At 49.0% G+C, this 27,421-nt stretch overlaps 2 protein-coding genes across 6 annotated transcripts; both read right to left on the bottom strand.

Moving 5' to 3' along the window:
- Positions 1 to 37: 37 nt before the first annotated feature.
- On the bottom strand, positions 38 to 7,906 carry si:ch211-195b15.8 (dual specificity protein phosphatase 8). Its single transcript, XM_056605099.1, has 5 exons — positions 3,835 to 7,906; positions 3,467 to 3,567; positions 3,126 to 3,285; positions 2,557 to 2,680; positions 38 to 2,349 (listed from the first exon to the last, which is right to left on the bottom strand). The coding sequence occupies exons 2-5, from the start codon at positions 3,557 to 3,559 to the stop codon at positions 1,185 to 1,187; spliced, it is 1,542 nt and encodes a 513-aa protein (XP_056461074.1). The 5' UTR covers positions 3,560 to 3,567; positions 3,835 to 7,906; the 3' UTR covers positions 38 to 1,184.
- Positions 7,907 to 8,004: 98 nt separating this feature from the next.
- ap2a1 (adaptor related protein complex 2 subunit alpha 1) lies at positions 8,005 to 27,134 on the bottom strand. Of its 5 annotated transcripts, XM_056605066.1 has the most exons (23): positions 26,261 to 27,134; positions 24,553 to 24,764; positions 21,508 to 21,701; positions 20,660 to 20,789; positions 19,430 to 19,531; positions 18,396 to 18,655; positions 17,760 to 17,928; positions 17,250 to 17,387; positions 16,813 to 16,995; positions 16,255 to 16,352; positions 15,805 to 16,036; positions 14,757 to 14,942; positions 13,771 to 13,925; positions 12,747 to 12,809; positions 12,235 to 12,306; positions 11,787 to 11,869; positions 11,385 to 11,473; positions 10,866 to 10,990; positions 10,455 to 10,571; positions 9,927 to 9,996; positions 9,297 to 9,431; positions 9,073 to 9,084; positions 8,005 to 8,098 (listed from the first exon to the last, which is right to left on the bottom strand). In XM_056605066.1, exons 1-23 carry the CDS (start codon positions 26,325 to 26,327, stop codon positions 8,021 to 8,023), a joined length of 2,970 nt encoding a protein of 989 aa, XP_056461041.1. In that variant the 5' UTR covers positions 26,328 to 27,134; the 3' UTR covers positions 8,005 to 8,020. The 5 variants fall into 5 exon arrangements, with proteins under 5 accessions (XP_056461041.1, XP_056461042.1, XP_056461043.1 ...); XM_056605067.1 differs by lacking the exon at positions 9,073 to 9,084; XM_056605068.1 differs by lacking the exon at positions 12,747 to 12,809.
- Positions 27,135 to 27,421: the final 287 nt, after the last annotated feature.

Genomic DNA, 27,421 nt, shown 5'->3' with positions numbered 1-27,421 from the left:
CGGGCGGCTCTCGGGCTCCGCCCCTCGTCTCCTCTGATCATTTCTCATGCAGCCCCTTCTAAGGAAAAAAGGCATGCGATTTTGATCAGAATCCATAAGGTTAATTTTGTATTGCTAGTTGTTAATGTTGTTTTCAATGGCTATGCCCGACAATACGATCGGTCTTAAAAGCATTGAGGTGGATTTGAGTTCCAAAGTGTCACTTTTCTGTCAATTTCCTTATTTGGCAATGAAAGGTTATCATTGCTTGGCATTCGACTGCAGTAGGTCAGGGCTGTACCGTGTCGCCTAACCGTTCACAGGTCTAGTTATTAAATGGTGTGAGACTAATATTTTTCTAATTATTATTTGTTCGTCTAAGGTTTCATCCTGTTAAATCGTGCTACCTGGTCCTTGTTCATGAGGTGCCTTATTTCTACCGGATGTGAGTCACCAAACCCCGCCCAGAGATGACGAGTGGGAGACTTTTTCAAAGCCGAAAAGTAAACATTATTATCTTTTCCGTTTGAGAACTCAAAGGGTAGAAAGTTAAACGTATATGCAGTGTATACTTTATGATCATTTGTTTGAAGAAGGACACTGAATCAGCACATCTATATTAATCTAGAATTGAAGCAAGTGTCATAGACGTTAGACGACATAATGCAAGATTAAATTGCAGTCTTTAATGAACACTGTTTTCTTAACAAGTCATAGCGGCAAAATACAGCTCTCAAAATATCGGCATCTTATAAATAACAGGAAACACAAAACACCTGACAACTGTCAGTTAATAAATAGGAAAATAACATAATCAAGCGTGTCCTGGCATCTGGATTCAAGGTATACCTCCCTCAAATGCACATAGATAGTACCTTCTCAGGTCATTAATAAATAAGACGTCATTGAAAAAAATGGGTTCCTTCCCAGTTCCTTTACCGCAGCAAAATGTCATAGGCAGGGGTACAGTAAACATGCGATATGGTTACCTCAAAGGGACACATACGCTGTCATAACTTTAGCTGGTGCACATGCGTACATTTGTGCGTACACACAAAAGTGCGCAAAGGCACATGCACCCACATACATAACACGAGCTCGGCTTTCGCTTGCCTTCTCATAAACAGACAAAATTCGCTTAAGGATTATTTTGTAAAAAGAGTCTCTTGCTCCCACTCTCCGCCAGTAGAGGGCGCCCTTCTTCATCAGCACCTGTACGGCAGAGCAGCCTGTCCCATTTTAATCTGGGGCCCCAGCAGCACCCCGAGCAGCATTCTCTCCCCCCAGCCCAGCAACTTGTTGAGGGTCAGGTTGAGCGGGGACAGCGGGCTCTGGTCCTCCACAGCGCTCTCCTCCAGGCCCAGAGTGGACGAGCCCTTCTTGTTCTCTGCAGACGGCTGCTGGTCGACTATGGTGCTGGTGGTGGTGGTGGAGGTGAGTGTGGGGGTGAGTATGGGGATGATGGGGAGGCGGAGCTGCCTCCTGGCCGCCTCCCCCCTCCTCGTCTCCTTTCGGTTGGCCGTCTTCTGACTAGGACTTTGAGCCTGGTTGGGGGGGCAGACAGCTGCGCTCTTCCCCTGGGCTCTCCCCCCCAGCGGGGCTGGGCCTTGGGGGGCTGCCAGGGCCGGCATGGTGCTCCTCGTGCAGGAAGAGGAAGCCGACCTCCGCTGCCTCTGGCTTCCGGCCTCCGGTGCAGCCGACTCAACAGCTACCTCTGCTGGCGGGTCGGGGTACTGCCCGGCACTTCCAACACGAGCCGTCTGACTAGCTGGAACGGAGGCGGTGTCCGCCTGCGTCTGTGCGGTGGCTGGGTGCGGCCGGCTGGGTGTGGGTGTGGTGACGGCGTGGGGAGCGTTGACGGTGCTGAACAAGGAGAGGGTGAGGCTCCGGCGCTTCTCCAGAAGGGAGGCGTGGCCTATGGGGAGGTGCAGGTGAGCAGGGGGGGGCGTCGGCTTGCGGCAGGGGGCGGGGCCCGATGGCTCGCTGGGGGTCAGGTTGAGCGAGAGGTCTAGCGTCTGGAGCTTCCTGGAGAGCGCGCACGCCGCCGCCGCCTCGGAGGGGTCCTCCGGCGCCTCGCCCCAGCGGGAACATCTCTGGGCGGTTTCCTCCGTGCGGTCGGTGGGGGCGTCCCCTCTGGCGAAGGCCCCCGGGTCTCCAGCAGGGAGGAGGTTGCCCTGGTGGTCCAGGCCGGGGCCCGGGGCGGGCAGCGGGGCGGTGGGGGGGACGGAGTGGTTGGCGTTGGGGGGGTTCAGGGGCTGGATGACCAGGCGTCCGTCCGTGGACTTCTGACGGAGGCTGCCTTGGAAGTGCTGCAGCTGGCCCAGGAAGTTGAAGTTGGGGGAGATGGACGGCCTTCTCTCCTTCACAAACCTGGACCCGGGAGAGAACGGAGAAAACCCCTTCAGTTGGTTCAACGTTCAACGCCATCGTTGGAGCATTACGGAAAACTATTCACTGAATGCGACGGATGAAGTACTACATCTTAACGCAAAGACACGCACTATAGTGCACACGTGCACTGTACATTATGTAGTCATGTGTCCCATCGCGATGCGGCTGGGAGACCGTGATACTCACCTATAGGCGTGGTCCAGGTCCAGCCCCATGCTGTACATGATGTAGGCCACAGCCAGCGCCGGGGAGCGGGAGATACCGGCTGCACAGTGGACCAGGACGGCTCCTCCAGAGGACATGGCCCCGTCTGCAGAGAGACACAGCAGGGTACAGGGTCAGGGTCCATGGTCAGGGTACATGGTCAGGGTCCATGGTCGTTGTACATGGTCAGGGCACCGTGGTGCATTTTATCGCCAGGGTTTTATCTCCTTAGGTTTTGTGGGTATTATTCTTCAGGATATTATTGCAGAAAATATTGAATGTTTTATTTATTGTACCAAATGGAGTGCCATTCATATCGGGTTATGATTATTGTAGTAATAAAAGGTCATGTTATTTACTACTCTATAACACTATAACTACTACTATAGATGTAGGGCAAGTAGGCTACTGCATAGTACGTTTGCAGGGCGAGTAGTCAAATCCATAGAAGTTATAAAAAGCAGGCAGACCCCTCTATTGATAGGTTATTCAAAGGGCAGGCAGACCACTCAATAGACGCGTCACTCTGTATTGCATCATCGTGCGCGTACCGATGAAGCGCAGCGCCGCGGGGATCCAGGGCAGAAGGTCGTCCCGCAGAGAGTCGTCGATGGGTATGCGCAAGTACTGCGAGACGGGCAGGAAGGAGGGCTGCGGACTGCAGCGACTCACGCTCAAGACGTAGGAGATCCCTCTGGCACTGAGCGAGTCCTGCAAGGATGACAATTGTATGAACGCCTCGATACTAACTTCAATTTATTTAGATGCATATAGTCGAATATAGACTGTGTGGCGGCTATATGCTTGCTCCATGACTACAGCCACAATAAACGGACTACGTGTCTTGTTTTCTGGGAAAGGTATTTGGACGATGGCTAGTGAGTGTGTTTACCTGCGTAACGTCCCGCTCAGCTCCAAGGAAGAGATGCGGCAGAATGAGAGACAGCGGAGGTCGCTCGCGCTCTCCCTCCCTGCAGAACACCATGGCTGGATCTGGCGCAGGTGGAAAACAACTCAGCGTTACTATGCACCCGTGGTTAAACAAGATATTGGAAAAGAAGAGGCATTTAAAACATTATGCCTTTTACCCAAAGTTAAATGTAATTTGAAAATGTAACTATAATTGCAAACCATGAAAAATGTAAATGGTCGAGGAATGCTGTGCAAAGTAGTCTGCAATGCAGCCTGATATTGAATTCTTGCAAACACCACAGAAAATGCAAATGGAAGTGACGAAAACTGTTTTGGTTTACTACTTACGATTAGATTTGTGTTATCCAAAAACTCCAATATGCAAACTTGAAATCTTGCTCGAATAGCCTTGCGACCAGACAGAATGCCGAAGCTGTTGGAGCGGTCACTTCCAGAATCTCGGACACTTTGGTGGACGAAAAAAATAACACAATCAACACAGATCTGGCGACGTGCACTCCCTTCCTCTTCCTCGCCGTCCTTGCAAATGTTCCCAACGTTTGTTGTTGTCCGACTATACCTGAGAGAAGCGAAAAGGATGAGGTAATGCCGTTCAACGCTAAGAATAGCGCTTTAGTAGGTGATGTCATTTTCAGCCAATCACAGGCCACCGCGAGTGCTGACATTGCGCAGGCGCGCAGCAGCCCGGTTCGTCCTCATCATCAATTCATCAGAGGAGACCTCTGCATTTTATTGTGATGAATCGTACCTTTTGATTGAGCACTATCCCCCCCACAGGCGCCATTGTTGCGGGCTAGTCAAAAGAGCATTCAACCCACGAATTCAGTCAAACAGGCTAAGCTAATGTATCTTCCCAATCGCTGTATTTATCGCGCATGTATGGTTGTTTCTGTTTATTGAACGCGTTTTACATGATGCGTATTGCATGACCAAAATAAATGACACATTCTGAATGAATAAATGTGATCTCATCATGTCATCTATAGTCGACTGTAATCGGTTCATCATCCGTCTGCACGTCAGTCAGTGTAGCACTGTTTTTAAGTGAGCTGCGTCATCACATTTATTTACAACTCTTGTGCGTTTATGCAATGCGCTGAAATCATTTCACACGTCGCAACAACGATTAAAAATGACGACATAATCATAGGTATCTTCGACTACATCTGTTCTCGCCATCCCCCCCGAGATTCCTTTCTGCATCTTACATGCAGTTGTTTGTCCCAGATGTGGTGTGAGAGGGATACGCCTTCAATAGGGAGTATTCAACCTTATTTTAGTGGAAACAAAGCACGTTTTGGGCATGGGTTTTATTCAGTCTAGGCTACTCACTACCAATCTATCTAGTCCTTACTTCTCTCAAGGACGCTGTCAGTGTCATATATCTAGTCCTTCTCTCAAACGAACGTTAGTATCAATCACCTACAGTCCTTATTTTCTCAATCACTGTTAAAGTGTCATGTATCTACAGTACCTCATCCAATCTCTGTTAGGGTCATGTACCTAAAGTACTTCATTCAAATTCTGTTTGATCATTTATCTACAGTACTTCTCTCTAACTCCCTGTTAGTGGCATATATATATATATTCATTTCTCTCAAAACCTCTGTTACAGTGTAATATATCTAGTTCTCTGAAATGCTGTAACAGTGTTATATTTCTAATCCTTCTCTCAAACACTGTTAGTGTCATCCAGTCCATACATCTCTGCAACGCTGTTACAGTGTCATATTTCTAGTCCTTGCTTCTCTCAATCAGTGTTACAGTGTCTAGTCCTTACTTCTCTCAAACTCTCTGTTAGTGTCGTATATCTAAACCTTCTCTCAAACACGTTACCTATCATGTATCACTGGAAATTATTGAATGACTTTTGGACTTAGTCAATGAATGACTTTATGACTTAACCATCATATATGCCTATCGATTTTACGACCCAGAGATTTTTTCAGTCCTGCTTTACAGTAGCTAAGGATTTCATATGCTTGGTCTATGCTAGTAGTGGGGATTTAAAGAAGTAGAGCTGTATTGTCACAAAGTGTAGTTCAGACACACTTATATTGTAGGAGCAGGTAATACTATATATCAAACACAGGACCACTTCAGTTGAGTATATGGCATAGTTTTACTTTCACATTTTTCAGTACAGAGTAAATCTTAAATCTAACACAGGTATTTGACAGGATTTAACACCGATACACGGGGCTGCATTAGCTAGCGGATACTGCATAGACCCACACGCACGCAAACACACTCACAAATGACTATATTTTCACTACGATGGTCAACTTCCTGTGAGTGGCGTGTATAGCGACGCAGGGCACAATACCTGTTAAACTAATATGAGTTTGTATCATAGATGTCATTTTTGGGACACACACACACACACACACACACACACACACACACACACACACACACACACACACACACACACACACAACACACACACACACACACACACACACACACACACACACACACACACACACACACACACACACACACACACACACACACAAAAATTGGGTGCCGGTGTGTGTTTATGCAAGAAGGATAGGGAAGGGTGAGTTTAATTCAGTCGTCAACCTTTCTGAAATGTGTACTAACAAAATAAGATCAAGTGCCATTGGATACAGCCTACCAAGATTGTTGGAGTAAAAAATGTAATTAATTACGAAGCAAATCACAATCACCTCCCGAGTACTCTATGTGTGTGTGTGAGGGTTTGAGCACAGCAGGGCCTTGAGACCATGTTTGGGGATTGATAATGCGTCCTCTCCTAATTAAAACGTGCTCGTCTACCACCGTCCCTGGCCTAGTACTGCTGCGCTGCTCAGCCTAAAACGTGTCACGCCATCACACGTCAAAAAAGGGCAGTCTCAAATTCATAGCGCTAAACTCCCAACGGAAAAACTAAATAAAAATGAGGGACAGCCACAAGCGTTTACCTGGACGAATGTCAGACCCGGGGGACGGTTAAAAAGAACAGCAAACCCAGCTGGAAGCCAAACCAGCTCTGACACGACACCACCCTGGCGTTTGTGTTTTAACACTGTAAACCCGACCAGCTGTAGCCTGCTACGACTACGCAGGCGGGCTCGCTCACTCCTACTCAACGCACGCCCGGGTTCTCTGGTCGGTGGCCCGTCTCACGCGTCTCCAGAACGGGACCTCGCACGCTACTCGCCTTATTTTTTTTTTCCAATGACATAAACACAAGCCTGAAAAAGGAATGTACTAGAATGCAAAAAAGATCAATGCACACAAACTGTCGAGACGCAAACGCATCACAGGAACACGTCAATAAGTCCACTAGGAAGAAACAAAAAAAACAAAGCAGTGAAACAAAAAAAACAAAAAAAGACAAGTTGATCAAAACTACAAAAGACAACCAAAAAAAAAAACTGCATACTTAATTACATGATTTATATTTTTCATAAACAACACGAGCAGAATCATGACTTCTCTATATTAACTATATATGCCCGAATGGAAGAGAGGGGGGGGTTTGGGGAGGGGGGCAGGGGAGGGCTCTCCAGGGCAAGGTGGAGTTAAAGTGTATGCCAAGGATTAGAAGGAAGGGCAGGTCTCCGGAAGACGCCTAGAAAGTGCACTGGCCATTTCCACTGGAATTGAGTAGGCGGAGCTCAGGAGACGGGGAATGACGGGGAACAATGTCCCTTCAACGGGGACATTGAGGGGACAACCCTGCTGGGAATGTTAGTGATGGTGGTGAGGGCGAGGGCGAGGGAGGGCCGGCGGGGGGTATGATTGCAGAGCTTAGTTCAGACCCCTGAGGTCGGACTTGTATTAGTGTGGTTCCCACTCGACCCAGGCCCCTTGACCCTGCGCCGCGAGCCAGCATGAACAAGACGAGGACAAACATCAAGCCCATGGAAAGTGAGTGTCTGCCCGTTTGAAATGATCCAGGATCCCACATGGACAGCAGCCGAGGATGCGCGCCTACCGCAGACACGCCGTCTCCCACACACCTTATTTTGCTAGCAAGCATAGCTTGTAATGTCCACTCGGTGCCAGCAGTCGTCACCACTACAGGAAGTGAAGGGGCGGGGTGGCTGGGAGGGGGACGGGTGTGACGGGAACTAACCTGGGGGGCACGCCAGCACGACTCTGGACACACACACACACACACACACACACACACACACACACACACACACACACACACACACACACACACACACACACACACACACACACACACACACACACACACACACACACACACACACCGGGTGACAATAGCAATGACAATAACGTGGCTGACCGCGCACACGGCAGCAGCAGCTGCTTCTTTTTTTTTTTTAAACATTATTTTTTTTGTTTTTGTACTTGTTATTCTTCCCTTATTGGTCGGTTACACCTTTTTACTTCCTTGTTTACTTGGAAACTATGATGGAGTCGGACAGGGTGGGGGTGGGGGGTGGGGGGGGGGGGGGGGGGGGGGCGGGGGGCTGGGAGGGACTTCATCTTCCTCCCCCTCAGCGCGCGCTCAGAACTGTTCCGCCAGCAGGTCGCACAGCCGCTTGGAGACCGTGTCTTTACTGCTGCGCAGCGTCAGCCGGTACATCTGGGGAGGGAGGAGACACAGCAGGCATGAAGACAGCTGCCGGGGGGCGGGGGGCAGTCATGGCGGCGGGGGGGGGGCACTGAATGGGTGTCGCTGTGTCTTTGCCGACTTGCGGTGGCCAATAGGATGCAGAAGGCGCAGCAAAGGCTACAGGGAGACCGCTAGCACACTGGGGGGGTGATACATGCGTCTCTTGACATGTAATGAGGGCGTAATAACACACAGAGTGGAGGAGGGAGAACACGACGTAAGAACAGACAATTACAGAGGCAGGGAAATGAAAGAGAGACGGTACAGGGAGACCGTGGAGAGGACATAGGTCGTAGAACAGTAAGAGTGCTATAGGGTACTGGATGGATATAATGAGAGACAATACCGTTGATAACAGAAAGACTCCCTTTGTATATATATCCATTAAGCACGCGAATGATCAGTTGATAATAAAAAAGGCCAGTGTCTGTTTCAAGGGGCTGTAAACACTTTAAATGAAGCGGACATCTCAACAGGATCTCTGCTTCAATCCACTCTCCAGGTGATTTACCCCCGTGAGCGGTATCGTGATCGGGCCAGGCGGGTCACTACATCCACATCCTTAAACAGGCGGGTCACTACATCCACATCCTTGTACAGGCTGGTTTGGGCCAAAGCCGTTGGAGGGAACTTCACTAAAGTGACCGAAAGCGGGTGGGTGTCAGATCAGGTTGAACCCCTCTCTACAAGACACACACAAATCAAGCTAACTTCTTACATGTCTATATATATTTATATTTATATACACATCCAACAGAGGATCTTTGGGGTGGGAGATGGACTATGCAGAAGAGTTTGAAAGAGCAGACTGAATCATAGTACAAAGTGATCACCAACGAAGAGACCACTCTGGAGGTTTATGTAAAAGAAATTAAATAAAAATGGATTGCATACGAGAAGGGGTGGGGTGAGAGAGAGAGAGAGAGAGAGAGAGAGAGAGTTACCTGGACGCCAGGCTTGAGTTGCAGCAGCAAACATACGCGCACGCATACACACACACGCACACAAACACACAAAAAGAATCACACGGACAGCTGTGAGTGATGTCGTGTGGGCAGCGACACACGCATCGCACACAAGGGCACCCATCGCCGGGGTCCGCTGTGTGTACATAAGGGTCATGTTAGTGTGTCTGGGTGCGTGTGTGCGTGGGCGTGTGCGTCCTCACCTGGGCCTGCGCGTTGGGCTCCAGGCGCAGGAGGACGCCCACCTGCTGCGACTTGGTCTGGACCACGCCGGCGCACACGTAGTTCTCCGGGTTGGGGTCCACGTTCTCCAGGAGGGCCGTGCCCAGACCCAGCAGCTGAAACACACACACACACACACACACACACACAGAGACACACACACACACACACACCACACACACACACACACACACACCACACACACACACACACACACACACACACACACACACACACACACACACACACACACACACACACAGAGAGACACACATGAGTACACACACACACACAAACACACAGACACACGAGTACACACACACACACACACGAGTACACACACACACACACGAGTACACACACACACACACAGAGACACACATGAAAACACACACACACACACAGAGACACACACACACAGTCACACATGAGTACACACACACACACACACACACACACACACACACACACACACACACACACACACACACACACACACACACACACACACACACACACACACACACACACACACACAGAGAGACACACACGAGTGCACACAGGGGAAGTGCGGTACTGCTCTGTGCGCCCGTGTGTGTTCCTGGGCGTACCTTAGCCTTGAGCACTTCTGTATCCATGCCGTGGTTGGCCTTGAAGATCTTCTGTGCTTCCTGCTGCGGCCTGAGGAAATCGATGCAACGCATCGTTATATTAGTATTAGTGATGAAAAAACATTTCAAATAACAATGTAGTACTAAGTAGTGAATTTCTTCATTTGAGGACAGAAATTGAATTTTGAGGAGGCCACCGTGTCGTTAGTCGACTGGCTTCTTGTGTCATCACTCTAGTGGCCTTTAAATAACGGAAGTACTTAACTTAAGTTCCAGATGCTCAGTCAACCCCCTCACTCCTTCAACACCCTGCCTTCCTCAGACTTTACCCCGTTCGCTTTCCTTTCACTCAATCAATTCAAAGCATTGATAAGGAAAGCAGACTTATCTTTACGACTGCTAAGGTGTAGTCTCCCCCAGACGTTTCCGTATAAGAACAGTTCAACCAATGAGTCTCTGAAGAGGTAATCTCTGATCGAACCAATACTACCTAATCTAAATGCGTCGCCGTCAAGCGACCGTCCTTACTGGCTGAGCTGTTTCCAGCGCTGGAAGAAGTCCGTCGCGGCCATCTCCGTGGGCTGAAAGAACTTGTTGATGGTGACGGGCAGCTTGAGGGTGATGTTCTGCAGGGCTCCCCCGTACCTGGATAGATGGGGCGCACGTAGACACGTCAAACCCGCGCACCTTGCACTCTCCGTTTCCACTGGAGGGTCAGAGAACTGCAACTGTTCGAGTTCGAGTACGATTGTTAGGTTAATTTATCTTTTCAATTTCTTATGACAAATGTACTTATTGTAAGTCGCTTTGGATAAAGCTTCTGCTAAATGCCCTAAACCTAAATACGAAAAAAGCAAAACAAAGTACATATCATGGGTTGATTAACGTGCCCCCGGTTCTCCTTCAGCGCTGCCGTTCCAGCGCGGAGCCGTGCGTTACCTGAACTTGATGTTGAGCTGCGGGGCCTCCGAGAAGTCGGTGATGCACTCGATGTTGAGCACCTGCTGCACCTGCGCGCCTCCCTCCACCAGGGGCTCCACCGGCTTGGTCTGAACGTTGAGCTGTGAGCCACGCGTGTCAAGGAGCATCACAGAAGACACAGACGACACGCAACACCGTGGGACTAGGAGGGCGCCGCCCTTCTTAACACTAGGAACGAGTCCGTTTGGTTAATGAAAGGAACACTATTGCAGCCCGTTTAGACCATTTGATCAAAAATAATAAATTGATCTGTGGTCTTGATTTTCAACATTACAATCTATTTTTTATTGCAAGTGCAGCGGAAGTACCCCCAGAGATGAATGACTCAGAAATGGCCAAACATAGTGGGGTTTAACGCAGCCCGCAGAATTGATCGACTTGCAGGTGCATGACGTTAACCTGCTGGGAGTGTATGAATGCGGTAGGAAGTGGGAATAGTCTGGGAGTCGTGAGCACAGGTAGCGGGGTGAGGATATGAGACTGCAGCTCCCCGGGGTAGCTGACTGTGGTGCTGAAGCTGGCGAACTGCACGGACGTCTTGTTGCCGTAGAACAAGTACATTCTCCCTGGAGGACGGACACACACACACACACACACACACACACACACACACACACACACACACACACACACACACACACACACACACACACACACACACACACACACACACACACACACACACACACACACACACACACGCGCACGTTAGAGAGCATCAACGCTGCATAAAAAGATGCTACACTGTGGTTTAATTCCAGGTAATCCCCTGGGTAATGGTCACATCACCGTCTCCCAAACAGGAGGGAACAGAGAGGGGAGGAACAGCTCATTGAGGATGTCCTCGCGGCGCCTCACGCGCTGAACCCGGGAGCTCACCCAGATTCTGACGGTACTCCGACTTGATCCCGATCTGCAGCAGCTGGTTCTCAAACAGCACGCCGTTGTTCTTGCACACAAACCTGAGGTGGCGCGGAGGGGAACACAACGAGGTCAGGGAGACTGGGAGAGAGTGGGGGGGGAGAGAGGGGGGAGGGGGGGGAGGGTCTATTTCAACGGAGAGTCACGACAGCTGCTCGGGGCTGATGTTGAGAACAGAGTTGCCATTTTATTAAAAATGAGTAAGAAGGCCGACTGAACGGGATATGACGTAAGGAAATAAACTACCTCTCGTGGCAGGGAGCGAATAACGTAGACTGGGATTAGGGTAGGCTTAGGGTTAGGGTTGAGACGCCACCGAAACACCAGACATGGCGTAGATTAGCGTGGGTGGGAGGGCGAAATGAGGTGGAGGGCTGGGGGGGGGGGGAGAGTTAGCGAGCCTTACTTGTTCAGAAGCTCGTCCGCCTCGGGCAGAGGGGGAGCGAGGTCCTCAGAAGCCGCAGAAGGGGGGACAGAGCTGGGGTTTTCAGGGTACAGAGACAGGGCAGCCCAGGGGAGTCGTGGGAGAGAGAGAGAGAGAGGGAGAGAGGGAGGGGGAGAGGGAGAGAGAGAGAGAGAGAGGCCCGGAGAGAGACAGAGGGGTGGAGGAGAAGGTGGAGGTAAGGTGGAGAGGGGAGCAAGCCATGGAGCCCAGACCAGGACGAGAACAGCACGATGGAGAGAGTTTAAGAGACAGTTAGAAAGAGAGAGAGAGGGGGGAACAAATGCAGAAACGGTTAGTGAAAGCATCACGGTCAAGTTTGTATTGAAATGAGAGCTTTCATCTGAATGCAAATGAGACGTTTGTCGCAGGCTCAAGAGACCGAGTAGACAAAAACAACAACTCCTGTGTTGTAACTAAGTCCGATGATATGTGGTTGCCTAAAGTGACATGGTGCTTTACTACTGGCCCCTTACTCAGAGTCACCAGGAGCCTCGACCAATAGGGTGTCAGAGGTCTCCGTGGGCGGTTCCAGATCTCTGCCAATGTCCAATCACGATGAAAGGACAAGGGACAGATGCACACGCAGACACACACAGATACATAGATATTTACATTTATGCAACACACACACACACACACACACACACACACACACACACACACACACACACACACACACACACACACACACACACACACACACACACACACACACACACACACACACACACACACACACACACACGAGAGAGAGAGAAGTGGAGAGAGGGAAGGAGGAGGAAAAAAAGAACGAGAAAAAAAGACAGTCACATAGATAGCAGAGATATAAAAACGAAGAGAACAAGATTAGACACACAGAGAAACACGCAGAGCGAAGAACAGACAAGACACAGAAGACCCGGCACATCCGTCTCACACGCTGAACCCCCGCTCTCCGTTGGACGAACCATGTCACACGTTAAGGTCACGTCGCTGTCACCACAAACCATGGCTCGTTAATAAAGCAGACTTAAAGGGCACCACACAGGTACATTGGGGAGTGCTCCACCCCTGCGATCCACACACTGAATACCAACCGTCGTACACAGACAAAATGCAGCTCATTAACAAAGGAAGTCAAAGTGTGCCTTTGCCTTGCTGTGCAGACTCAATTAAAGCTTACACAGTATACCACCAGGTGTGAGTCCCTTCACTAGTGGGCGTGTCCACCTAGATGCGTGCTGGATATATCAGTCTACCACCCTACCCAGTGGACCGTAGCAAACGTCGCTCGTCTATCCGTCACACATCTAGGTGGACACGCCCACTTGTGATGTCAGAAGAGGACGATTTTCAAAACGGCTCGTGACGGCCAATCCCACTCACACCTGCGGGTATAGTATGTCCCCTTTAAGTTTGGTCCGGGTCATACTTAGGTCGAGGCCTAACCCCACAGGGACAGTACTCAGCGGCGCGTCGGCAGGTAGCCCGTGTTCAGCCGCGCCGCGGGGAGCTCACCTGAGGAAGCCGTCGTCGTTCACCGCGGCGGCAGGACCGCCGGCGCCAGACTCAGAGAACACGTCGACCAATAGGCTGCCGGCGCTCGGGGCGGCGGCGCTGACGGGGGCGGCGGAGCGCAGACCCAGGAGGTCGGCGGACGGGGAGGGGGTGGACTGGAGCAGAGCGGCGGGGAGAGAGCAGCAAGAGGCCATCCATATTAATGAGGGATGAATGATTAATCCAACTCAAACCGAGATCGCAATGCAACAGAACGCGATCCGCAAACGCAACGGCTGCCATTTTGTTACTGTTGAGTTCAGCAAGATTCGTATTATTTTTCTTTTATAATTCAATGGTTAAATAAAGATGTTATAATATCAATTCATGCCTCGAGTCATCTCAACACATGCCTGGCCTAAAGGACAGAGCCGTATATATATGTTGACTGCTTCCAATGACATGGTGGTCATACTCTAGAAGGATTTACTGCTTGTTTAGTGAATAATACAGAACTTAAAAAGAAAAATCACATACAAAATCGCAATCGCGATATTGGTCGAAATAAACGTAATTGGATTATTTCCCCCAATCGTTGGGGTAACCAGCCCTAATATTACTGCGTTAATTATCTTGTTACCCTGAACCACACATGGGTCGCTTGATATGCATGTACGGATCGTGAGGGATATTCTTTTGGTTTCTTTGACCCAAAAATACATAGAAAAGGGTTGATATTAGGCCACCCGGTGTGAGTATGAATAGCCACATCTAGGTGGACCCTCCCACAGTAAAGGCGTGCACGGGCTAACCACACTCACACCTGGTGGCATCATATCAACCCTTTAAAAGAAAAAGGTTAAAACAAATGACGACAAACCACCGGGGTTCATGTTGATTGGGCTGAAACGATGCGACCCTTCGTTTCAGCCCATTTCTGTGACTGAAGCTAGGGACCACGGGTCCCTCTTTGGGGTAACCTGAACCAAAGCACAGCGTCTACTCACGGCGTTGGAGGCCGACATGGCGGAATCAGGCCCCCTGTCCCCCCCTCCGTTCAGCTCCCCGCCCTCCCGCTTCCCGTCCTCCAGCTCGGACACGGGCACCACCCCCGGGCCCTTCTTCTTCTTCAGCTTGGCCAGGATGGACGACTCTCTCTCGGGGAAGGGGGGCATCTCCTCCAGCACTGTGGCCTGAAGCACGGGGGGGGCACAAGGGGGGGGGGGTCAGCAGCGAGGACCCAGGTCCCTAACCCTACCCCCTCAACACACACGGACTGCCTACTACTGTTAGTGCACTGCTCCGTCGCGCCCCAATGTGTAGGGCGCCTCAAATCGAAAGCGGGCTGGGTGGCAGGGCAGATGGTGCCGTCCAGATGGCCATACACACAGAGTGGACGCAGATGGCTCCAAGGAGGTAGGATACACCAGAACGCACTTTCAGTTGAGCAGATGGCCACCAACATAAAGAATAGGAATGTACCGATACGTCGTCAATATACGATGATCAGAGGGTTTACTCGGTTGAAATGTCTTAGTTTAATTACTTAAAAATGGGATCATGTCAATGATCCTTCAGCCCTTTTAAGTCATGTTTCGTTTTAACCCTCTGGCACCGTTTTGAGCCTCTTCGAAGGGCGGCTACGTCAAGGCGGTGCTCTTAAACAGAGCAGAAGGCACCGCATCGGAACAGGGCTTCAGTCTAGAGAAACCAATACCGAGACAGCAGGGCTGGACGGACTGTCTTCTTTACTATCCTGAAGGTGGTCTAGTCTCAACTAAAGGCTTAGTTATGGTTCCAAGTCGACGCAACGCAAGTGGGTTTACGGACCCATTGCGTTCACGCGGACCCTCCTTTCGTCCACCGCAAGGGCGTCACTCGCGCCTCCCAAAAACGGTAACCCTACGTCGAGGTGACGCGGCAGCAACCCGACGCAGAACCAAAATCAGGTTCACCCACTGAAGAGTCGACTGCGCGCTCATGGAACCATAACTGAGCCTTCAGTGTACCTGGGCGGCAGACGTCACCCCGACCCCACCGCTCGAGTGCACTGACCAGGACGTCGGTGCTGGCGATGGAGGACAGCTTGAGGTACTCGACGGCGCGCTGCTGCAGCTCCACGTCCGAGTTGCGGATCTGGCTGTCGGAGCGCAGCACCTCCTGGATGGTGGCCTTGGTCTCGGGGAACAGGTTGATGAACTTTATGTAGGCCGAGAGCAGCAGGGCCCGCGTGGGCACCGAGCACAGGTGGAACTTGGAGTGGAGGAGGTTGAACTGGACCAGAGGGCTGGAGGAGGGGGGAGAGGTTGGGGGAATGAGGCCAAGTGCCTCCTGCTCATGCAGGTGGAAACTCTAAACATTAACACGGGTCACCGTGTTCCGTGGAGTCTTACGTTGTCGTAGTCATGCAAGAGCAACCATCATCAACCTGACTGACTGACTAGCCGATGGCCAGTGTTCTGATGTGAGCGCGAGGGGGGGGGGGGGGGGGGGCGACCTAATTACCTTGAGCGGGGGTCTCCAGCAATGAGATTACCAAACTCTCCCAGGATGTAGCCTCCCACCTTGACCATGTTCTCGTGGCAGGCGGGGGCCTGCAGCGCCTGCAGCAAGGAGGTTGATGCAAGGGTTAGCAAACGCAGACGGATGGGACATCCTATTAATGTGAAAGTATTAAGTGTTAATGGGGAGGCTCCCTCGAATCGGTCTTCTTGACCTTTCCCATGTGATCAATAGGAGTATTAGGTATTAATTGTGAAGCTCCTTTGAACCCGGTCTTAATGAGACAACTCCCATGTGATCAATACGAGTGTTAGGTATTAATTGTAAGTCTCTTTTGAACCCAGTCTTAATGAGACCTTTCCCATGTGATCAATAGGAGTATTAGGTATTAATTGTAAGGCTCTTTTGAACCCGGTCTTGGTGAGGCATCTCCTTTGTGATCAATAGTAGTGTAAATATCAAGCATTGATTGTGAGGCTCCTTTGAACCCGGTCTTGGTGAGACGTCCCCCATGTGATCCATAGCGGTGTAAACACTACCGGGGGTTAACTGGGAGCCTACCTCGAACACGGTCTTGGCGGCGTAGCCCTGCACGTCGTCGCGGTTGATGACGATCTGGATGACGCGGTACCACACCTCCTCGCTGACGTAGTCCCCGGCGATGCGGATCAGGTTGAGGATGGTGTCCACGTACCACGAGTAGTCCACCGCGTACTTCTCCGCCAGGATGGCCACCTTCAGCACCTGGGGTGGGGAGGGGGGGCGGGGGGTTCGTTCATTAGAAATGCCAGAGCCATCCGTCAGCTAGTCACGCGCTCGTCAATTGCGGAGAAACTCAAGGGGGGGGGCGGAGAGGGAGAGGGTGTTTTTATGGGTTGGGTTTGAAAGCTTGAGCTAGTCTGCTACTTTCTGCTCTCTCTCTATTTCCAGCTTTTCTACAGCCCCTTTGAAGCACAGTGACTTTTCTCTTTGCTGTGTGTGTGTGTGTGTGTGTTTACCATCTCCTCGCGGATGGAGTAGTCGGCGGTCTCCAGGTAGCTCAGCATCTCCGCCACGATCTGCTTGGCGTTGCTGCGGTCGCACATGGCGTAGAGCAGGTCGGCCGCCCTCTGACGCACGCTCACGTCCCTCTCCGTCTGCTCGGGGGGGGGGGACGCACACACACAGACGGGGGGACGGAAGAATTAGCACCAAGAAGAACAGCATAGCATTCGGCCATTTATTTTACATCAATTCTTCAGTTTAAAAAAATTGAAGACTTCTTCGCCAACGTATCAGAGTTTCAACAGTATGAAGACACGTCTTATAAAGTTCACGGTGGGTCACATTCCCACCATCTTTCCCTGCCATTGTCAATCATCTGCCTCTCTAAAATCCCCTAGTTCAGCGAGTGGTACATCTCCGGCACCACTGAAATACAACACAAACCTCAATACCATGGCGCATGATTAGCTGAGCCTTCTTTTTAAAAACATCATGAAACAAAGTGTGTGTGCGCGTGGACGGACCTTGAGCGCGTTGATGACGGTCTCGATGTGCGTCTTGACGGCCTCGTGGGAGAACTCGGAGCTGGCCAGGGTGCACATGCTCTCCAGCGCCAGGTAGCGCAGGTTGGTCTCGCGGTGCTGCAGGAACTGGCCCAGCTGGTTGCAGGCCCGCACCAACAGGTTGGGCTCGCTGAACGGGGGGGGACCCACACGTTAAGTCTGGGGGTCTCCACACCCCCACACCCCCAGTACTCTCCTAGGAACACCCCTCGGGACACACTTTAGGCCCAATCCCATTTCCACCCCTTACCCCTCCCCCTTGTTTTGAAGGGGGAAGGGGTAAGGGGTAGAGATGGGATTGGGCCTTAGCGTTGTGTAGCATCTTAGCCTAGGTATCTTTTTTGCATACGAGGAATGGATCAACCATTCCCCTTAAATGGCAAATTGTAGAAGGAGAGGTTTACCGCCGTTTAATTTCCCCTTTATTGATCAGAACCATATTCTGATATTCAATATTGATCAGAAACAAACATCCTATTCATAATTGACATCAGAGTTGATATTGGCGAGCCCTATGGAAGCCTCGTTCTGGTTAACACAGTTTAAACACCAGAAGTGTGTGTTTTGATGTCTGGTGTTGCCTCCTCGCTCCCCTACCTGTCATAGTGGATGATGAGGGAGATGGCCTCGAAGAGGATGGCGTTCTTGGCGTTGGAGTGCTGCACCTTCTTGGACTTGGGCGGCTCCTGGGCCTTGTTCAGGATGGTCTCCAGACACTCCACCAGCCGGCCCTTGACGGCACCATCCTCTGGCGGGGGGTAGCACTGCAGCAGGCGCAGCAGCTTGCAGGACAGCCACGGCGCCGGGACAAAGTAGTAGGTGTAGTCCTGGAGGTCTGTGGAGGCAGACGACACGATCTGCAGGGGGGGGGGGGGGGGGAACGGGCAGAAAAAACAATCTGAACTGTGCTAACATCAATCGGTTTGTCTTGAGGCCGATGGATTGATTTTATATTGAAAGAGGGGACTAGGTATCGTCTTCGGTTTTGGATATCGTAATATGGCACGGGTGGTTTTGCTGTGGTTTTAAAGGTCGCAATACAGTGAAGGGACGCAATTTCCTGAAACGACCAAAGCTATTTTCCTTATTAACTTAGTCATTGTTACTACCCCCAATTCATTTCTGAAATGGTTAAATAGGTTAAAAGACACGATTTAATGCAATCAAGAAGCTGCAGAGCTATGCAGCAGGTTTCATTCTCCTTTGGATCTCATCTTGGCCAAGGTCTGACTCAGTTACGGCAGAGCCTCAATAACAGAACGAAACCGGAAATCAAATCGTCTGATTTGTGTGTTCCATATACCACACCACAGCGCGCCGGGGCTCTTCTAGTCTGCGACCCGCTTTGCATGAATTAAGCTCTGCCAACCGAGGTGAACTCAAACCAAGAGTGGAACTGCACGACCGTGCTATTCATGCCCGCCGGTCGAGTAGAGTGCACTGTGGGCCATTACGTCACTTTCTCTTTCTTCAATCCAAACACAGCCCTCACACACAGAGCTGAGCGTTCTGTCGTTTGAACCCGACCCTCCGGGGGCGTACACGCTCACGGCTACTGTCTTTGACGTCGCCAGGCGGTCTAGCGGTTTTCGAGGCGTTCACAGAAAGGAGGCCAAAGAGCAACAGCCTACCCTGCTGAGCCGGGAGACGGCCAGGGACACGCAGGTCTTGAACTCGTCTGGGTTCTTCTGGCTGAGGCAGGTGATGAGAGAGATGGCTGCCGTCACCACGCCCTGGAGGGAAAGGAGGGGTCAGAGACAGGCAGAAGACACAGTGGTACTACCACAGCCAGCTTATGAGCCACAACCAACGTAGTGGTGGTTGGGGCTCATAAGGTGGCTGTGGTACGGCTCTGCATTTTGAATACCGTACACTCGGCAACAGGCGTTGTTTCGAAATGTACGCTAAAAATAAACTAATGATTTGTTTCAACACTAAATAAATTCAATGTGTTGACGTTCGCTAGTCTCGGGCCCATTCAAGAGAGACACTTAACTGATGGGACCACAAGAATCGACAACTGACCTCCAATTAAGTTATTTAGAGTTCTCAAGGTGTGCATTAAAAAGACAAGAGATTATTGACTTCCTAATATCCCTTCAACTTATTTAATGGGAGTTTATTAACCCTCCGGGCTACGTAGCAGGGGGCCAATTACTGTACACTTGCATCTCAGCGACAGTGCAGCAGAATGACGCTACGTGCTTTAGACCCGCCACTAAAACCCTGAGGGTATTAGCTGACTTTGACATGAAGATCAATGTACTTTCTGATATTTCCCTGAGATGATATCTGGCAGGTGTGTAGTGGATACATACCCCTGCGATGAATTATGCTACCTAGCGTTCATCACTGTGGACCATCGCTTTAACTAGTGATGCGTGTCTGATTCTTCAGGCTCATAGATCAGTAGTGCATGACTGAATCCTCTGCTACACACTAGGGCTTTGACTTTTGCCCAAAAATCATATTCAAAGTTTGTTTGTTTATTAATATTCAAATATATTCTAATATTTATTAATGATATTTTGACCTTTAAATGCCTTCAGTAAGACCTGGATTGGGCTTTGCAGGGTTTCATTACCGGCGTTGCTATAGTTACAGGTCTTGCGTGTTCGAACGGTTTATTAGCTTTCTAATCAATCGCTGTCTAATCAGTACTTCATTCACTGCCTCTTCCGTGGTCATTACAATATTATGAATAGACTGCGTCGGGTTCTCCGACGTCCCTCCCTCTTGGCCTGCCCATAACAGGTTCCAATATTAAGGGCTGCCTAATATTCGTTTGAATTTTGATTTATTTTTTGATATTCGAATTTTATTCGACTAACGAAGTTGGGAGTCGAAGCCCTACTACACACCATGTGCTGGTCGTTGAGGAGATGCACCACGCGGGAGGTCCACTCGCCCATCAGCACCAGGTCCGGGGAGGCTTTGTAGAGACGCAGTAGACACAGAGCTGCCGACTGCTTCACACTGTCCATGGTGTCCCTGTGAGAGAGACCAGAGGCACCGTGAGCACCGCCCTCGGTCAACAACGAGATGCCCCGCACACACACGACACGGCGCCACTGTCTGGATCACCATAGAAACCCTGTTTACACAGAGCTCATGTGAACGGGAGATCCTTGTGGCTTACTCAAGTCCTCCGCTGCATTTAGACTATGAATTTGATATCGTCTAAAACCTCTTTAGACATAATATCGTAATAACATTACCCATCGGGCGTCTGGAACCATACTAGAGTTCTAAACAGTAAATGGACTGCTTTATATAGCGCACTTCTAAGCAGCAGCCACTCGAGAGCTTTGCAATTAATACCCAACATTCACCCGTTCACACGCCGACAGTGGTGTGAGCACTGCAAGGCAACAGCCAGCTCGTCGGAAGCAGTGAGGGTTAGGTGTCTCGCTCAGGGACACCTCGACCCTCAGCTAGGAGGAGCCGGGAAGTGAGGTCCACCTGCTCAAGTACCTCCTGAGCGACTGCTCTACATTCAAATAGTCTGTCGACAGTGATTTGACTCCGGCTCCATGCCTTAATCTCAAGCTTGAAGTTAGATTTACCAAGACTTAGCTCGGGTATTCGGAAAATAGTTTGGAAACGCAGCCCAGGGCTGCGTTTCCAAACTATTTTCCGAATGCCCGAGCTAAGTCTTGGTAAATCTAACTCGGGGAGATGGGCCCTGGGCCTTCCGCGGACAACTCACCCGGCCACAAGGATACGAGGGATCTCCCCGGCGAAGGCCTCGGCCATCTCCCTGCTGCCGACGTTGGCGATGCAGTGCAGAGCCAGGCACATGAAGGTGGGGTTGCGGCTGGACAGGTCGTTCTTGATGGCGTTGTTGATCAGTCGGATCAGCTCGCTGTTGCTGTTCACCAGCACTGAAATGAACAGGTAGCCCTGAGGGGGGGGGGGGGGGGGGGGGGGGGGGGGGGGGGGGGGGGGGGGGGGGGGGGGGGGGGGGGGGACACACACAAACAGACAGCCAAAGGGTTGCATCAATGCCTGGTATGTGATCGTGGCCCTTTCGACGAAAAACAGCCAGTGGAAGGCCAAGCGAGGACAACCGAAGGACTGTGGCGGGGATGACAAATAGAGGAAGGAAATGGAAAAAGTGAAATGGTGGCAAAAGAGAGGAGGCGAAGAAGTCCTGACTGTGCATGCCAGCATGGTATTATATTAGAAATGAAAATCAATAATGCAGTCGAACGCACAGGACTGTTTTGATGCGTTTCTGGTAAGAAAACCATTCCAACAAAATAGCGAAGGGCATTCAGAAGAATCCTCTGCATTCCTTTTATCATTTGTTCCATTAGGACAGCGATGGCAGAACAAGGGGCAAATGTGACCAACTCAAAGGCTATGTGTTGGTTGAATGCCACCAGTGCATTCCTTTGCCGTTTCATTCAACTGCATATTTTCAGTCTCAAACTTCAACACCGTGATAGCAACGGTCATGTGGCAGGATGTCCATATCTTTGTTTAGTGTTAAAGTTCAAGACCTTGTCGAATCGCCTCAATGGGTGCAGTCCTACATTCCCCCCCATTTGGTTTATAAGTCCTGACACATCAAGTTTGAACCTCTTGACAATTTCCTTTTCCTGATGAAATCTACAATGGAAGGGGACCATGGCACATGATATTTTTCTGCTCTATGTCCAATTACTTTAACATCCAAAAGCCTTCTGCTGCTCTGAAAGAAATCTTAAGGTCTGTGGGTCTTGCTGGGGCTGTAAAATGTGATTTGCCACACATACAATTGTCAAACGCAACCATGCGTTCTTTAGATATCAAGTCAGCAAGACCGACTGGCCCAGTCATCTCTATACTAATTAAAAAGTCGAATCAACGTGATCTGTACCACGGTTTACGGAGAATTCCAATGCAATTCCGAAGAAAGATTAAACGTATTTAACGGCTTATTTATGTAAATTCCTTCCCTATTTTGAGTCTGACCAAAGAGAACTGCAGAGAACTGGAGGCACCTAGAGGACAAACCAGGATGCTAACACACTCACACCTTATACCCCAACACTTGATAAAATGTCTTCCCAAAATAATTGTCTGATGAAATGAGGGGGCCTCAGTGAGTGACACAAAACATGTCCCATAAATATTGCTGACAAGAAGGGAACTAGTACAACTATTTCCACATTCAGCTGCCATGGAGGATGTGTGGCTTTGGATTACAGTTGGGTGTGAATAAAATATGTTTGCCATAAGAAGGATTTTTTTTGGTGTAAAAGGTTGTTTTCACACCTGAATTCAAAAGATTAGGTAGTGAATTTGCTACTTCCTTAGATTGAAACAACTGTTAGTGTTCACACAGCTGTTGAATGGATTGCTCGCCTCATGGACAGAAAAACTGGCGGGAAACTCACAATGCTTCCTTGTTGTGGACAATGATAATGGAGTAACAACCGCTTTCTGCGGTCTTGGGTTCTTTCAGTTTCAATTCATTAATTTACTGTTTTTGTGAGTGACCAAGATCAACTACCTTGTATAGGCCTAGAGGGGGAGAGATTTAACCTCCTGATTGCACCACGTTCGACTGAGACTCAGGAAAGTTCACTCATTCCTGGCTGAATATGTTCGACATTTCTTTGTTTCTTTGTTAAATTACTATATTTGATATATACTATATATATATATGGGCGGCAGTAGCTCAATGGGCGGCAGTAGCTCAGGAAGTAGAGCGGGTTGGCTGGTAACCTGAAGGTTGCCGGTTCAATCCCCGGCTCCTCCTAGCTGAGTGTCGAGGTGTCCTTGAGCAAGGCACCTAACCCTGACTGTTAGCTCCCGACGAGCTGGCTGTCGCCTTGCATGGTTGACTCCGCTGTCGGTGTGTGAATGTGTGTGTGAATGGTGAATGTGAGGCAACATTGTAAAGCATTACATTTACATATATATCAAATCACGTTCACATCAAAAGTGAACTGAAACATAGTTCAGTTGGAATGTTTAAATGAGCGCTCAAACCATCCTAAACCACCATACTCTCGCTTCAAATACTTCTGGACTGGATTTAAAACAGACCAAACACCTCAAGGGTGAAAGCAGGCGATAGTGAGTAGAGTGTTTGTGTTTTTTGACATTCAAAATGATTACTCGCAAATTGCTTGTAATTATAGTACAAATATGACAATATAGTTCCGGCCAAACCAGTTCATTCCCTACTGAGCAATTATATAATATTCGTCATAGATTTGTATAACAACTTCCAGCCCTACTCAAGGATAGAAATAGTTTGTTAATGGAATGGTCCTGCTGACATTATCTCCACAACTCCTATGCAGTCATTTGTTAACATCAATTGTCCCTTACTATATATACAATACACATATCAAACAGCAGCATTATGACACATTTTCACAATCACATAATTGGGAGCCAAATTTATATAAAATATGAATAAGCATGTTATTGGTTTTTGTGTAAAAACCTGTAGGCATCAGTACAATAACACCATCCTTTTGAAACAAAGGTTATCCAGCTTATCCTTTTCTAGGAAGGAACAACAAATTAACTTTTCATTGATCTTTAGTACAGTCAACAAACTAGAGTTGGGGATTCGGGGATTCAGCTCGGTGAAATGCTGCAAGAGCAGAGGCTTTTGTTTACTGTTCAAAGGGACTGCTTCAATCAGATAGAGCACTTTGACCGCAATAAACGCGGTTGCAAACTAAAACTGGGTTGCAAGACAAAAACCTGATAGACAGACACGAGTCAATAAACGATTGGCAACACTTACAATTTGTTTCTCTGTGTACTTGTTGGAACTGAGAAGGTTGACAGCTTCCATGTGTCCAAAGTCGATGTCATGGCCGAGCAGGAATATGAAGAGCAGCTTGCAGACATACTTCTTCTTGCTGTAGCCATCCAGGGCCTTGTCCCCCTTAAACTTGGAGCGGATGTTGGCCAGCTCTTTATTGATCCGCTTGATCTCGGCTTCCTTGCTTTTACCTAGGGCGAGAGGAAGGACAAGTGAGGATAGCGTTTCTCTCTGTGACATACAGGAACACAGACAGCCTGGCGAGAGCTGCAGTCAGTGCCCCAGCCTACACAGTAGAAATATCCAACATCGACAAGCTTCACGCTGCTGAGACTACAACCATGACCAAAGATTCTGGTCAAAGTTTTTGTCCAAACACAAAAAAGGAAGAAATTCCAGGTTCCACCACGTGGATAAGATAAGGAATGTACGTAATCATTTTAAGTTTCAAGGCAAACAAATAACTAAGACTAGGGCATGTTTTTCTCTTGGTAGTGAATAAAATGTGATAAATATGTCTGTAAAAGGCTGGCACAATGGGCCAGCAGTTAAGTGTGAATAGATTCTTAGCTGATAAGCCACTGGAGGTCCCCCCCTGGGTGGCATCTGGCAATCTTAAGAACCAGTCGGTCTCCAATCTGCTCCAAGTTGTTTTCACTGTCTGAAGACAAAACCCAGACGAAGAAGAAGGACACCCCGCCCTAATGGCCTTCTGTCAACCCAACGTGTAGTCACGTTTTTGGAGCAGTGCATGTAGACCGAAGCTACAGCAGTGACCTTTGTGGGCTAAGCAGGTGACAGACTCACCACATAACCAAACCTCTATTCGACACATAAGTTGAATTCAAATTCACCCTTTAGTTTTAAAACTTGAACATCAACCATCCACAACAATTAGTCAGAAACAACATATAATGCAGAAATAGATATCCAATTATCATTAGATCCATAATTGAAGACGTAACACCACAAACCTCTAAATAAGCAGTACATTTACTGCATGAAAATAAACTCAGTCCAAAACAAGACATGCCAACATATAACTTATCCTCTGTCCTGTTATTTTTGCTTTATAGTGCATTGATTTGCCTCTCATCAACAGAGATATTTTGCAGATGTAATATGAAAGATATGTAGCCAATAGAGCAGAAACTAGGTATAGAATAGTTACAGCAGAGAGAAGCCTACAAATGGATGCTAGGCAATAACGGTGAAAATATGCATCCCAGAAAAGTAATTTAATGTAAAAATGAAAAGTTCGACTTTGACACATCCTCCTTCAGTTGAAACAAGCATCAGATAACTGGGAATATCTATTGTAACTGACTTTGTGACCAGTTCCGACTCTAGGGGGTGGCTGATAAAGAGTGTAATCTATAAAAACGATAAAAAAGATATCGCATTCTTCTTTCCAATCGTCCTGACAGCAGTTAGTAACCACTGCTTCGGAAGGTGACGTTTTGTCTCTCCCAGTGTATCATTAGTTCACAACGGGGACCACACTTTGACATGGACCTTTTCATACTGAATGCGGTAAACTATATTTAAAATGTGTGCACTACGCCAGAAAACGAGCTTTTGATCCCCGTGGAACCCGCTCGTTACCTCGTTCACAGCACATATAGCGCAAAACAAACACTTGATTACAATTCATTAACAATATCCATTCAAAGATCCATGTACTCACAATTACGGATATCGGATATGAACACGGCCAGTCCGCGCATCCCGTCTCCCTTCGACACCGCCGGCATTTTTGCAGGATTCTCTGTTCACTCCGACCTCTCTGGTGCAAATGAACTGGCGTCGGTCAGCTTTTCTGACTGCCCGTGCGTCGAAATACAAATGTTCCGCTGAACGACAACGAGCCCAGCAATAAACTCCGTTATAACAGCGAAACAGACCGATCAGACGCAACCGGGAACGATAACTTTGTGATTAGCTATTGAAGTTGCTCTAGGCTTGCGTTGGTGACCGAAGATAGCATCGGCTAGATTAGCCCGATGGCGGTGGATCAACTAGCAGCAGGGTATCCCCGTTAACTAGCTCGTTTCCGCCGATTATGGGTAGCTATTTCATTCAATCCCTTCCGATGACAGATTGGAAGCAATACGAGCTGCTGGATATGACAGCGCACGACATCCACAGTAAAAAAAATAGCCCGGGTTGAACCGCCTATGACAGAAAATTCCGCAGAAAAATAGGACCAGGAATGTGACGTTGAAAATGTTTTCCGAAAATGTATGTTAGCTTCGATTCACTCACGGTCAAGCTAGCTAAACAGCTAGCTAGCTAGCTGGCTAGCAATATCATTCAAATGCTGGAATACATGACCAATCGAACGTAATCACTCCTCGAACAGTCGTAATTCCCCACCAAATATAGGGACTAAGATTCCAGTTATATTAAACAATTTGCAAAGCGTGGTAAATAGGAGCTCGTCAGTAATATAGAGCAAGTCTTATCCGCAAGCCTCTTCTTGGTTGCCTGGACAGGGCTCGTGACAGCAGCGGGTCGACTCGACGCAGTTTAGTCTCGCGCACGCTCGTCGTTTCCTCCTGCTGGCACCGACCCTCCGTGCAGCTCCAGAAAATAACAAGCCTGATTGGTTGAAACAATATACCTCTGGAAAGTAACGTTAACGGAACATTGTCAACCAGTGAGGAGAGCAGAGTAAACATTGGAAAATAATCAAATGCATCAAATATGTATGTAAGTATAATACACGTATGTGTGAGGAACGCCGTTTCCAGACCCTGTTTCCAGTCTGCACTCATAATAAGGTTATTGTGAGTGCAAACGCGTTTCTCAAGTAGATATGCAATTTAAATGCCTTTAAGGAGTGGGA

Source organism: Gadus chalcogrammus, chromosome 2, assembly GCF_026213295.1.
Source record: "Gadus chalcogrammus isolate NIFS_2021 chromosome 2, NIFS_Gcha_1.0, whole genome shotgun sequence".
NCBI classification, from domain to species: domain Eukaryota; kingdom Metazoa; phylum Chordata; class Actinopteri; order Gadiformes; family Gadidae; genus Gadus; species Gadus chalcogrammus.
The sequence above is the reverse complement of the archived record's forward strand: the minus strand, read 5'-3'. Positions and strand labels throughout refer to the sequence as shown.